The sequence below is a fragment of the Trichoplusia ni genome, chromosome 11, assembly GCF_003590095.1.
Source record: "Trichoplusia ni isolate ovarian cell line Hi5 chromosome 11, tn1, whole genome shotgun sequence".
In the NCBI taxonomy this organism is placed as follows: domain Eukaryota; kingdom Metazoa; phylum Arthropoda; class Insecta; order Lepidoptera; family Noctuidae; genus Trichoplusia; species Trichoplusia ni.
In genome coordinates this window covers 3,141,002-3,154,975 of record NC_039488.1, presented here as the reverse complement: position 1 = coordinate 3,154,975, position 13,974 = coordinate 3,141,002, and the positions used below count along the sequence as shown (strand labels likewise).

Sequence of the window (13,974 nt, the reverse complement as noted above, 5' to 3'; positions counted from 1 at the left end):
ACAACTGGATCGATTTGAATGTATTTTTGTATGCGTTTGGGTGGTGCCCCGGATGCTTTAGATTAATGAATCAACCCGGAATAAAGAAGTTTGCTGGATTATCTAGTATAATACAAATGCATGTATAATTTTATATCTTTTCAGTTTTATTCGTTTCAAGCGCCTTACTTTGAAAGCATGATAAGGCAAAGCTTGTAAACCATTTGTGGTATCTGCTCAAAAACAAACGATGTTTACAAAATTATAAATGTCACAGATTTTTGTAGTATATTCGAGGTAGAGTAATAATTGTTTATTTAATTTACACATGCCAAGGCAAATCTCCACATAGAAAAGTTTTTCATAATAATTGAAGCTAACACTTGAAAATGAATGACAGAATAATTATGTTATGAGGTTACGTACGGGTTAACGTTGTGGACGTATTCAAATGAAACGAATTGTCGCATTCAGGGCTGTGGGCGAACGTTTTGCCTTTGGTACTTCCGTATTCACTTTATCGTCCATACTCAAACGACAACATGTTATTACGCAAAACGTAGTCGCTAACAATATAACGCCTAGCTTCACGTTCCACAGAAGATAATTTTGGTTTGAGCTCGCCCTAAAGGTGATTAGCCTACAGCCTACACAAATAAAACACTTTGAGCTTTTAGAATTAGCCCTTTATTTTCAAAAATAAAACCCAACTTTCACTATAATAAGGATGATTTCGCATCCTACGCTTTGCGAATATCAGTCAGCGTCTTAGTGACCTTTAATAAGTGTTTGTAATGGTTTTAAAAATATTACTTCTTATTTTTAAAATTCGCAAAGAGGTCTATTACCGTGATCTATTGTTAGTCGAGTTCATTCTAAAATAATGTTTCTATGATTAAGCAAAGCAAAATATGATGTGGAATTGTTGTAAGAAGTGGGTATAACTAATTGTGTTCCATATTGCGAAGAGAAAAGTTCTAAAGAAAGTATTATCGAGCAAGTCTCTATCGTTTATCGTGTAGGTGTCTGTTCGGAGTGGAATAATAGCAGTCATCCGTGAAGAGATGTCTATAGACTTATTGAAGGCTGCAGCGCTGACAGCTGCTCAGTTCTTTATGCCGATAAACAAAGGTTGCTAAGGTAAGGTGGAAGACAAGGCACGTTCATCGTTTGATGTTACATCTTGTACATTGATGGTCACATTTTTTTTTATTTAAGCTACATAGCATTTAGGAATTGAATAAGTAGCTTTGTCGCTATCTTTAAATTAATCTTGTTTAAACATTGAAACTAGTCTCTGAATAGTATAATTAAAAAAGTTGAACATTAAAATATCGTCAAAAGATTAGAATTAAGAATCAGCTGGTTTGCCAAACTCGTCATCCCGTGGTTATCGTATTCGTTGGTTCGTGTAAAATTTAAATAAGGTACAGTTTTAACTTAGTGTCAGAAACGAAATTCTTCGAAAAATATAGTATTCAACTATCGACTTATTGGAACGAAATGTTCTTCTAACCCCTTTTTGAACGTTTGTAATAGCGCCACGATGCTGAGTCAACCAACCTATTTAAAGCCTATTTTAACCTCTTTCACGTGTCCTGTTATTATTGCAAGGTGTCTCCTGCACTGTTTCGTACAGAGTTCGGGCTGTTTAGTTGAACTTTGTTAAGGTCATAATATAAGCTTGCAGCCAAGGGCTAACTTTTATAATGTTGGCATGACGTAATTGAATGAATACAGAGAGTCCGGTTTCAGTGAGTTTCTTGGGTTGTTTAATTTGTAAATTTGTAAGAGAATGAGAGGTTCAAATAATGTATTTGCTTAATTTCTTTTAAGTTATATATTGCTAATAACCTAAATGCAATGTACCTATAATGCGGAATTTCATTTCTTAAAAATCCGTCAAGTGCCAGAGTTCCGTTTTTAGAAACGGAATCCTCAGGAATAGACAATTTTAAATACAGCTGATCATTAAAATGCTTATCAATATTGTCGGGTCCCAATGTTTGGGAAGTATATATTTTCCATGTTATGAAATATTTTTGTATGATTTTGCCTAAAACGTCCAAAGTTCAATTAAGTAGTTACAGCTACATAACAGCTCGAGGCAGCGACAAAATTGAAGAGATTACGAAATTTCTTAGCAAATTAAAGTTCCAGCTGTTGATTATTATATTAATTTGCATGAAAATATGAAACGAATTGAGTCTTTTCAAATAAACGAAATAATAAACTCTTGAAACAGCTTTTGACCTAAATAATAATACAAGAAAAAGGGTTCATATAATCTACGAAATACAGTGTATTAAATGAGTTATTAACCATAATATTCCTATACCATAACAAGGTTCGCGGGATGGAAGCCATTAAAAACATGTAAGGCAGGATTAATCGCCGTATCCGACTTGAATGTTAATACATACGTTATATAATTTCTCTATAGAATCTCTATGAAAACTGTTACCGGTTACTAGTTTCCAAATAGTCATTTAAGTACACGCTTTGTGTTATTAATTGATAATAACAAATGTATGTCGTGGTAACCTTGAGATTCTATACATGGATTTGTATGCATGAGGTAGAAACGATCCCAACGCATGTAAAGTAAAATTGTGACTTTTTCAAAGTTGTTTGTACTTTTTTAATTATTTTAAGACAACACTGACAATATGGACTGGACTTCAAATATTGGAATCTGAAATGGCAAACTCGCAGTGAGCTAGCTAGGTGATCAATGCTCAACCCTCCCTCCACACGGGAAGAGGTCGGCCCAGCAGTCTAATTGGTTGGTATTATTATAACAAATGAATGTGGTTTTTCTAGTTTTCATTGTTAATTGTAGGACTGAGTGAGAAGTAAACCTACTTTTCATATAAAAATCATGTAACCATTATGATTGCCATGAGTTCGAAATCTTGTCCATAATAGCACGTTAATAAACCTAGTAAAGTTTCTCTGGTCAGAATTATTCCTTTTACGTGTTTTTGCTTGTACTAATTAAGGATAATCGTACGTAGTTAACTGAACATTTATGTGAAAGGGTCTCGGCGCGTGATCAACGCAGCAACGTTTGGAAAATGTTCAGTAAAGTAAATATGTAGATACCTATTTATTTATTATTAGCTATTAACGTATTACTGCATGGCAAAGATATCCCTTTAGTCCTTCTATTTATTTCTTTGGAAAGTGATAGTATTCTATATTATCATAGACAAGGCAAAATATATTTTTATGCAAAATGACTGTAACAATAATGTTCTGTATGTTGTAAATGTTGCGTATGTTATGTATGCAGTATTGCTGGCGCAAAGAAGATACAAAATACTGATATGATTTCATTTGAAGGCCTACATTTGTCCAAATTAGATCTTAGATCTTTTAGTTTTCGAAAAATTACCTAAAACAAGATTATGTATAATATTTGACTACAAGATTACCGAGTGCTACAGTCCACCATGCTAATCTCTGGGTGCATTTGCGGGTCGCGAAATCGCGAAATCGCCGCCTAGAAACAAACGAACGCTTGTTCCCAGTCTGGGTGTCATGTGTCACAAAGAGTCGTTTTTATACATGTTTTTGATGTTAGCTTCGCATGAACGAACCAATTATGAACTAGGCCGAATACGTAGCGCCTTCATCGAAATATAGTTGAAATAAACTGTTCAAGAATTGACATATGAGTACGTAATATGACATCACACATTTTTATATAGTAAAACATCCGAAGGTGAACCAGAAGTTGAAAAGAAAATGTAATAACATTTTACACTAAAGACTAAATCCAAAATACCTGGAATTCTCAAAATACTAAAATATTTGTTACGAAACGCTGACAGCAGTTACAAGAAGGTCTTATTACAAATTTTATAATCTTTTTCTGATCGCGTAGAGTTGTGTAGGTTTGATACGAGTAGCGTAGACACGTTAATGATACGTCGTTGAAATAAATTGCAAGTGTGAGTCGCGAGGGCGTGGGGGCGTGCCTATTATGTGCACAAATCATTGTGTCGCACCTGAAAGGTCATCCGTCTTCAGAAAAGATACGTATTGAAAAGTTTATCTTTTGTAAAGAGTTTATTATATTTGTAGCATGTGTCAGTAAATAATACTCCTTTGTTGGTGTTCTAATTGTTGAAATGGTATTTGAAAAAGGTTTTGTATGTTAAAGCTGTGTTTTGTATTAAGAACAAATAAAAAGATATTTTACTATCGACTTCAACTGGGAAAGCGCAAATTGGTCGACCGGCGATAATATATCCTTTTGTTTGTTTTTCCACAAATTGAAACGAGTTTTTCATTGGAAAATATAATCCGAGTTTCATTAACTTTTAAATTACATAAACCAAAAATCCCGACACGATTGATCGAATTCACAGCATGCGTCACAGTTATCGTGATGGCGTAGTCGAGTTTTTAACAAGCGCCGTTGCATATAAGGGAAAATATAAATGTAAAATTATCTCTGTCTGTCTCACTTTCACGCCAAAACTACCGAACCGATTGTAATGAATTTGGTAGAGATAGTTTAGACCCTGAGAAAGGCTACTTCTACTACTGGAAAAAAAGGTTCTTCAGGGGAAAAAAGAAAAAAAGGTTTTTCAAAATATCCTATAAACTTTGTCCCCCCGTCAAAGTTTATAGGATTTTTTTAATAATGGACAACGGCTGTAAATTTTGGCTTAAATTTAAAATTAAGAAAAATGAGCGCTGCGGATTTTGGGTATTTTGATTTCAAGGGGGGTAATCGCAAGGCTGTATGCTACCGCGCGCTGTAAACTAAAGTCCACGCGGACGAAGTCGCGAGCAACAACTAGTACTGTATAAAATACTCGTAATAAAATAGTTCTATAAAATAAATTTCATATGAAGTTATTACGTCGTGCAGGTCGACTGGTATCAATTATCCCGGTGCGAGGACGCGTCACCCGATCGCGTCTCCTTGATTGAGTGAAGCGATACGCTGGTGCCAAGCAACGTGAGGCGATGGATGTACCCGCCATCCATGCAGCGAGGATACACCGAGACCCTCGTTACAATAAACTAATACATCATTTCTTGTAAAATTCCACGGAGAATATTGTTTATTTATGCATTCAACTACTGTTTAGGTTTCCGTACCCAATTTATTGAGGCATCGTTGTCTCGTAGTAATGTAACCAGGCTGTCTTTTATGATTCATTATAGCTCTCGTTGAATTTTTCTGATGACGGAAAATAATAAATGTTAAAAATGAAGCTTTAAACTTTTATAAGATCAAAAATTTGTTGGGTGACCAATGTAGTAAGGTACCCTCAAATTTCTTTGTCATCCACAATGGACTATTGATACCTATAAACTGAAAAGTAATCACTCCTAATGACTCTTGTGATTGAACATTTTAAAATTATTATCTGCAAGAGCAAGGGATACCACCACAACTGAAAGTAAAGTTGTGGTTGTGGAAAAGTATTAGCGCATGACACGATATAGAGCGTATAGAGCGGCCTCGCTATCACATCTGCAACAATATTTCTTTAAGAATTAGTGTTACATTGCTGTGAATATTTAATGCAATATTTATTTATTTCTTTACTCCTTTCGTAAATTTTTATTGACTTACTTTACACTTTTGCTAGAACTATTTAAGTCGTAATGACGACTACTCGGAACTTATACAACTTATAATTAGGTCGCTTGCAATCTCGGCTAGATTCTGCATAAGTCTCCGCAATTACTGACTTGTGTTTAAATGGTTTTACTGACTTGTGTTTAAATGGTTAACTTTAGTTTAAAAACTTCGTGAACTAAATACTGTTGAGTGAGAACTTGATGATTACATTTTTGTTCAAAATATCATGTCAAACCAACCTAAATATGCTCGGTTTTCATAAATAGTAACGCTCACAAAAACGTTATTTGCCAATTTGATAGGAAAAGTAAGAAGGCTAGGGAAGATATTAAATTACTTTTACTACAATTCTGAACCCATGAGTAATGCCCCCGAAAATAAAAGTCAAATTCATCACTACTGTAATTTTAGAATGTGGAAATTCAACACACTTATTGAGTGTTTTTACAAAAGACGTTTATTTATTTTACCAAATCGTTGTCACCGTACTTTATTCCGAGAATGCGAATGCTATGAAATGCGATTTCTTACTTCTGTGCAGCTACGTGGGTGTGAAGGGCAATATAAAAATACAAAATCATTAAAAATGTTTAATTAAATATCAAATCAGAAAACATATACAACAAACTTTTGGATCAAAATTCTTTTTATCAGCCCGTAGGTATGCCACGAGGTAAATTGTTTGTATCTTCTAAACATGTCGGCAGTTCCATATTTTTTGTTTCTGGTAAAGGATAACATAATAACGAACCAATTATAGCCATCGCACCAAATATAGCACCAGAAACCGTTTCAGGGAGAGCATTGATAGGTGGCGCTACAATTTGACCCACTCTGGACAGAACTGATAAGAAACCCAACACAGAATTTCTTATAGACGTAGGGAATAATTCCACACCATACAAAAATACTATGATGAACGACATAAAAAAGAAGCAGTTGCATACACATGCCATGGCCACTCTCACAGAAGCTAAATGTTTCGGTATACAGATCACAACGATCATGCCAACCCCTGAAAGAAAAGTGGTTGTCATTAAAAACGTTCTCCTTCCAAGCCTTTTCAGCAGGAACGCGGATGCTATTGTGCCGGGTATGAGCACCGCTCCTGATATGGCCACGTTCTTATGGATGTCTCCACTCATTTTGCCGATGAATTGAGAAACACCATAATAACCCATCCCACATGTAAAGTAGATGAGGGACATACACAACAAGTATACAGTCAGTTTCCTGTACTTGAAGATTTCCCAGAAACTTATTTTTGTATGTTTTGTCCTATTATTTTCTGCATAATATGCTTCCATTTCAGCTTTCATTTCTTCTGGCGAATCTCCATTGAATTTAGCAATCTTTTGCATCACAAATGTAGCTCTTGCATACTTTTCGTTATCAATCAACCATTTTGGGGATTCATAGGTGAGGCAATATAAAAAGACGCACAAGATTGTTGGGATTGATATGGCCAGCATAAAGTGGTCACAATTCCTAAGGAAATATGATATACCGGCCAGTGACAAATGACTTATGTTGATTGGGATGTGGTAGAGGGCTGTCACCATTTCCCGATAGCCTTTCCCGCAGTACTCGACGAGCAGGACGTAGGCGGTAACGATGGAGCCCCCGACACCCCAGCCTTCGATGCAGCGCACCAAGATGAACGTAGGAGCTGTGGGCATGAACACCAACAGAGTGCCCGCCAAGGAAACTATCAAACAACTAATCGTGAAAGACAACAAGCGTCCATACTTGTCGGACAAAAATCCAAATGACAAAGCACCCAACAGCGTACCCACAAACAGCATGCTCTGCGAGAAACTAAACAGCCACTTGTTCTCACATATCAAGTTGAACTTGGTCTGCATGGTCTTCGTGAACACACTCGTATTCCACACCGGCTCATCACAAGGGCACTGGTCAACACCGTTCGTCGCACCTTTACAAGTGTACTCCATAGGAGGTGCTAAAAACAATAAGCTTAGAACATGCCAAAAAACAGGCAATTTGGTTAAATAAAGAAGTGTAATGAAATAATAATGGTAACAGGTCACTTTTTCAAAATATTTTTCATTTGGAGGTGTACTCATTTTTTGTCATGTAGTTTCTGTAGTGTAATCGCGATGGCTCAGGTTCATACAAAAGTTGTCAAGTAGTATTATATAAACTTAATTGTTGCAACCTGTTCTCCAGTAGATATACGATCTATTTTAAATAAACTGTTTTCTACAATTGCTCAGATATAAAGTTTTGTTATTAAATTACAAGAAAATGTATTTCTTTTAAAAATATACGGATAAATATGTTTCTTAAAAACTTAATAAAATTTATCATTTCCTTTAAAAATAATCGTTCTGACTCAAAGAGTCAAGTTGATTAGTCGATGTAATCGTCGTCGATCTTGAAGAAACTTGAAGTTCAAAGGTTTTCTATTCTTAACACGTTGGAGAATATGTCAACTTATATCTATATTTAATGTAAAAAGGTTTTCCATATCATTTTATGTAGTTATAGCTTGCCTATATCCAGGTCTAGAGAGTAACAAACATCTATCGCATTCGCGTTTATAATACGTGAAGAAGGGATGTGTCACGCTCAATGATAAACGTGGTTTAACGAAAGGGTGTCTCGGACAGTTACGTAACCCCACAATCTTCAGCAATTAACACTTCAGGTATTATCTAAACCGTTTTTAAATACCTCAGGGAATTATTTGCCAAACTTATATTGGCCAGAGGAGCCAAATTAACCAACACTATTCAAATCTGACCTTCGTTTCTTGATTGCTTCGCATCCCTAGGCGGGCGGACCTTGATTATTTAAACTCAGTTTATGTTGTTATAATTATCTTTACGGCTCCCTTACGTGCAATTCAAATGGAACCTAACATTTTGTGAGAACCCATACGTTCATGTTTCATGACGTAACTATTCGTATTACGTTAAGTGACTTATTGCGTGACACTTTTCACGTATTCTGATTTTCGTTTTCTTTTTCAATATAATCAAATATTATAAGTGGCCAAGAATCTTATATTTAAGGTAAACGAATGCCCTCGATTTTATCTTAAACAGTAATTACATTCATAATGAGTGTATAATTGTGTTAGAACCTTTGATAAGCCGACGATAGACAGATTAGCGTTGAAAAATTAATCGCTTCTTAAAATTTGAATCTTAGGCAAAAATAAAGGTGATTTTTTTACCAGTTTTGATTTATAACCTATTGGTTGACATTGAAATGAATCTTTTTTAAATTTGTGTCTATTTGTGACCGACCATGACGCCTACAAAAGGCGTTGATAAGTCTCGCGTCAGAAGTAAATTAATGATTTTGAATGAAAATAATGATGATGAATGTTGAACATTAACATTTCTTTATTGTAATAAATATAAACAAGTGCAATCACTACAGTAAAAGTATTTTGTATTAAGCTGTAAGCGTGAAGTTGGTTGCTTGGCTTAGCATCCGGTACAGACGGTCCGGCGGAAACGGACGTCAAAATAATGTTCACAAACAAAGCAGTATCTTCTCAAAAGATATCAAATTGTAAACCAGTAAATTGAGACTCAAAAATATTATAAAAAATCTCAAAAATATTATAAAAAATCTCAAAAGTATTATAAAAAGTCTCAAAAATATTATAAAAGTCTCAAAAATATTGTAAAAAATACCTCCAGCGGAAATAATTAAATATTTATATTTTAACGATCTTAATTTAAAAAATGTCTGCCGTTTTCAATATTCTATTTATCTAAGGGATTGGGTACCAGAGATAGAATTGTGACAAGTCCATGCCAAATCTATCATATAATAAAGGGTAAAATTCGTCACCGGGCTCTTCCTTTTTTAAGTCGACATTTCTGTTTCAAACTGACTGAAAAGAAATCTTGAATCTGAGATTATAGTCTTACACGGTTGTACAAAACCCTCTTCTCGAGAGGAACAGAACGATCCCTATACTTAAGTCATTATTACCGTATGACAATGCAATACAAACTCTCAAAAAAACTCAATAAATCTCAATGGTCTTGTTAATCTTCAGTTTTTGAAACAAAAATGCAAGGATTGTGAATTCTTTGTTATGAATGGAAACAGAAAGATTCATATAAATGTTACACTAGCAAATATAAGAGCCGTGTTCACAAACGACCCTTTCCTAAGTGACGTTCTAAAATGTCTGTTTGTCTCTACATTCCAATTCACACTGACAGTGACATCATATCACTTAAGGCCGACTTTTAAACTGTAAGTGAACCAAACGGTGACTTAGTTACTCCAATACAAATGTCTGTCTAAGATTTTCAAAAGGTTTAAAATTATACGATAATGTGTGTTTTAATAACTTTTTATTTATATAGCTCTCGCGTTTTATTTTTATTGGTCGTAATTCACAACGGCCGTCGATAAAGCTACATGGTTGACCAGTCCGCATACGTTTTGTTCCACTTGTGACCCGAGACCCTCTTACCCTAACATTAAACACTTCACAAAGGCCTCCAAACTTATTGGACTGGATGTTAGGTGTAACACAACCTGTTATTACCTTCATTCCTTTGTACATTCACTTTGAATTTATAATGACAGCTATTTTCTTCCTGTCAATAACGGAAATAGAAGTTCCCTTTGAAACGTATAGAAAATGAGCATCTCATTACCGGTCAGAGGTGAGGTATTCCATTACGCTTTGACTTTGTATGTTTTATTGCCTTTTGATAGATAGTAATGAGATATATAATTATGTATCCATTATTGAATATACTGGAATTATGTTCAATGACTTAAATTACCTACAGATTTCTTTTTCAGAGCTCCGTTTTTTAACTTTGGGTACGGAAGCGCATTTCTAAGACTCAGCTGTCTGTCTGTCTGTTACCTATCTGTAACCTGTATCTCCTGAACCGTATTGGCTAGAATTGACATTCTACAGCTGACCTTTTTTCGTTACCTTTATAACGACAAATGTGAAGCAATGTTGGTCATAAATTTAATGCAAATTTATATTTATTTAGCCTATTACGACACCTTCAGTATCGCGACTCAGACTGGTATTGTACCGGGTTTCTTTTGCTTTTCTAGATGGTTAGTATTACTTATGTCAACATAAGTAGAATAAACCTTTGGTATCCCGCAGAAATCTTACGGAGCCATGTGAGAATCGTTTTTACAAGTCGTAAATAGTAAGTGGATTGTAATGGACTCAATCAGTGCCCTGTGAAGGAGGAAAAAGATCAGTTTCTTACAATATCCATACATATTTATGTGATATGTATCAAAAGAGAAAAGTACTTCGATATTTACGAACATAGATTACTGTATGTATTTTTTCTCAACATCGTTTTAATCTAAAATTCTATTATGATAACTAGGAAGTCATGAGTTTTGTATTTCAGACTTCTGTTTTGCACAAGTGTCAACTACCGGGAGAAATATTTATTTTACTTGGTAAAATTATTAAGCGTGGCTGATTATAACTTTGTATTAAGATTTATGAGATTATTAAAGTTGTACCTTTAACCTATTTCAAGGGTGAAAGTCCCTTGAGATCGGAAATATTAGATCGCACTCTAAAGACTCTCTAAATTTTCCAATATCATGATATAATAGATATCTTGTCGTAAATAATGATCGAGTGATTTTCAAATAAAAATAAAAAAGGCTTTCTAATTTTGTCTACGTCTAAGTATTATGAAAATCGTCGTCAAATAATTCAATAGAAAAACAAAACATTATTTTTCGATTTAGGAATGACTACATTGATCGTAGTACCCATTAAACGACGACACGCCTTATTACGACATTACGAGCAAAGAACTTGCTAGCATAGAGACGCCATGTAACGCTCTATTTCCTTTTGCTACTGCCGCACAATCGAAATTTAATAGGTAGAATTACCCCCTGAAATACAGCCTAACTATATGGTACACAGCTTAATCTAGCAGCCGCAAGTCCGCCATATGGAATCAGTTGGTAGTCTCACAGATGAGCTCTCAGCCTGAGAGAAAACTATAGTAAAACCTCCTTGGTACATTTTTATAACTAAAATAACCTTCTTCAACATGTTAATTACAGTTTGTATCACAAACTACAGCACGTTTGTCGCTGAACATGGAGAGTTGCACTCTTATTTCCTGCTCTGAATTACTCTACAAACAGCTTTATGAATATTCCTTCGCCTATAAGAAACGTTCACAAAGCTAAGAAAAGTATTATTATACTTTGTGTTCATTTCCCTTTATACTCGCAATTATTAGGGCATGATATTTTATAATTGATTGCGGAGAATGAGGGTGACGTTGTCTTAAATAATACAGCCTTCTTTGTTTCTGTTTGACGGATGTTCCCTTAATATATTCCGGTTAAATATTTATACATAACCGTATGTGCATGAAAAGGTTGTTTGACTTCGCTTCACGAATGAAAAACCATGGTAGACACGTTCACACATAACAAATTTCATTATACCATTTAGAAAATTCAGAATATAACATTTATTTAAATTAAATGTTTATTAACTCTATTCATTAGACCCCAAACTACTTGATAGAATAACATTATACAAATGATTAAATTATCGATATCAAAATACTACAGCCTTGCAAATAACACGTTGACGAATTAAATTATATCGAATATGTCACATTTACACGTCACCATCAATATTGCAACACTACGTTGTCACGTAAAATTAAATCTATCGAGTGAAAGAGATAGAGATACATACCTGTATAGCTCTGTCCTGTTCTAAAAGGGTAATAATGAAATCGAAAGTATTGTATTACGACTTTTGTTATGATAATAAAGTGCACTGTTTTGGCAGCCGATTTAATTACCGACGTTGATGCGCATAACAAATACGTAAATTAATTCCCATTAGTGTGCAAACTTATTAATTAAAATTAATCGCTTTTGTGAAAATGGTGAAATTATTTGTACCAATATCTACTGTGAAATGAGGTGGTTTGGGAACGATGGGGTTATTTTGAAAAGAACCTGTTTTTTGCTGTTTATAATTAACTTTGTATTTCTTTCAACACAGTCTTTAGTCAAAATATTGACGAAATTTTGACAAATGTTGCTTTCTCTAGTAAATAGTACTGTAAGTACTGTTTCTTTTTTTTATTTATCTATAGAGTTATCAGTTACTCCATCTTCTCCGACTTACCAAGGTTATTTGAAGACTATCCCTCTTAGCAGTGAGACCATAGTATAGTAACTGAACGCAACTAATTTATCTGCTGCGGTTATATGACAAGAAAATATATGCAATTGGCCTTGACGTTCACACTAACTCAACCTGTTTCAATAGAACCATATTACTCTTGGAAGCACCTGCATTCTTAGAAGCATAACATAGATTTAAGTAAAATATTCAGCCACTAAATTCTCACAACTATTGGTTCATTATAATCTGACGTTTCCAATTTAATCTATATGTATTATCGCGTATAAAATACTACGAAATGTATCTCCAATTTATGAGCCTGTATTACTTCAGAACCAAATTTATCTCCAATTTATTTTATCAAGTGTACACTATAATTACAAGTATGTATGTATGTATCATTAAAAAGTGTACGTCATTAAGGTATCTCGGGTGCAGTCAAAGAGTTTCCACTTCGATATTGGAACGCGACTTCACCTACACTCGCTCTTCAGCATACAACGACAATCAATCTCCACGCTTCATATTTTTATTATATTCAAGGGATGGTGAGAATAAATGGTGTCAAGGTTTGCCCGGTCTATTTAATAATATTCGTCTAAAATACCGTACACATATAAAATACAACAAAGTAGGTTTTACTTATCTATACTCTATACTAATATATATAAAGCTGAAGAGTTTGTTTGTTTGTTTGAACGCGCTAATCTCAGGAACTACTGATCCAAATTGAAAAATTATTTTTGTGTTGAATAGACCATTCATCGAGGAAGGCTTTAGGCTATAAACCATCACGCTGCGACTAATAGGAGCGAAGATACAATGGAAAATGTGAAAAAAACAAGGCAGGTATAAATCATAACTTATATCTTCTACCCACGGGGACGAAGTCACGGGCAACAGCTAGTAACAGATAGTTTGTATATTAATGTATTATTTTTTTCGCATTTTTTCCTCACTTGAACTTATTTTCGTCCAGTGTAATCGAGCAATGTTGACAGAATCATGTACTAGGGTGCTAAGCAGGAGGCTTTGTGAACGCAAATTAAAGGTTTTGAACTAGTAATATAGACACACAAGAACATAATTGCCCGGGAATCAGCAGGTGTAGATAATTATGAACTAAAGATAAACATCTACAGGGATAACACACATCGCGTGTGGTGTGCCGTGATTAAGGAAGGTGTATTACTCACGGCTGATGTACGGGCTGTGGCTACATAAT

General features: G+C 34.5%; 1 protein-coding gene across 1 annotated transcript; it reads right to left on the bottom strand.

The window, feature by feature from the left end:
* Positions 1-6,163: 6,163 nt before the first annotated feature.
* Positions 6,164-7,719, bottom strand: LOC113498748 (solute carrier family 22 member 3-like). Its single transcript, XM_026878888.1, has one exon. The coding sequence runs from the start codon at positions 7,672-7,674 to the stop codon at positions 6,238-6,240; it is 1,437 nt and encodes a 478-aa protein (XP_026734689.1). The 5' UTR covers positions 7,675-7,719; the 3' UTR covers positions 6,164-6,237.
* Between the last annotated feature and the right edge of the window lie 6,255 nt (positions 7,720-13,974).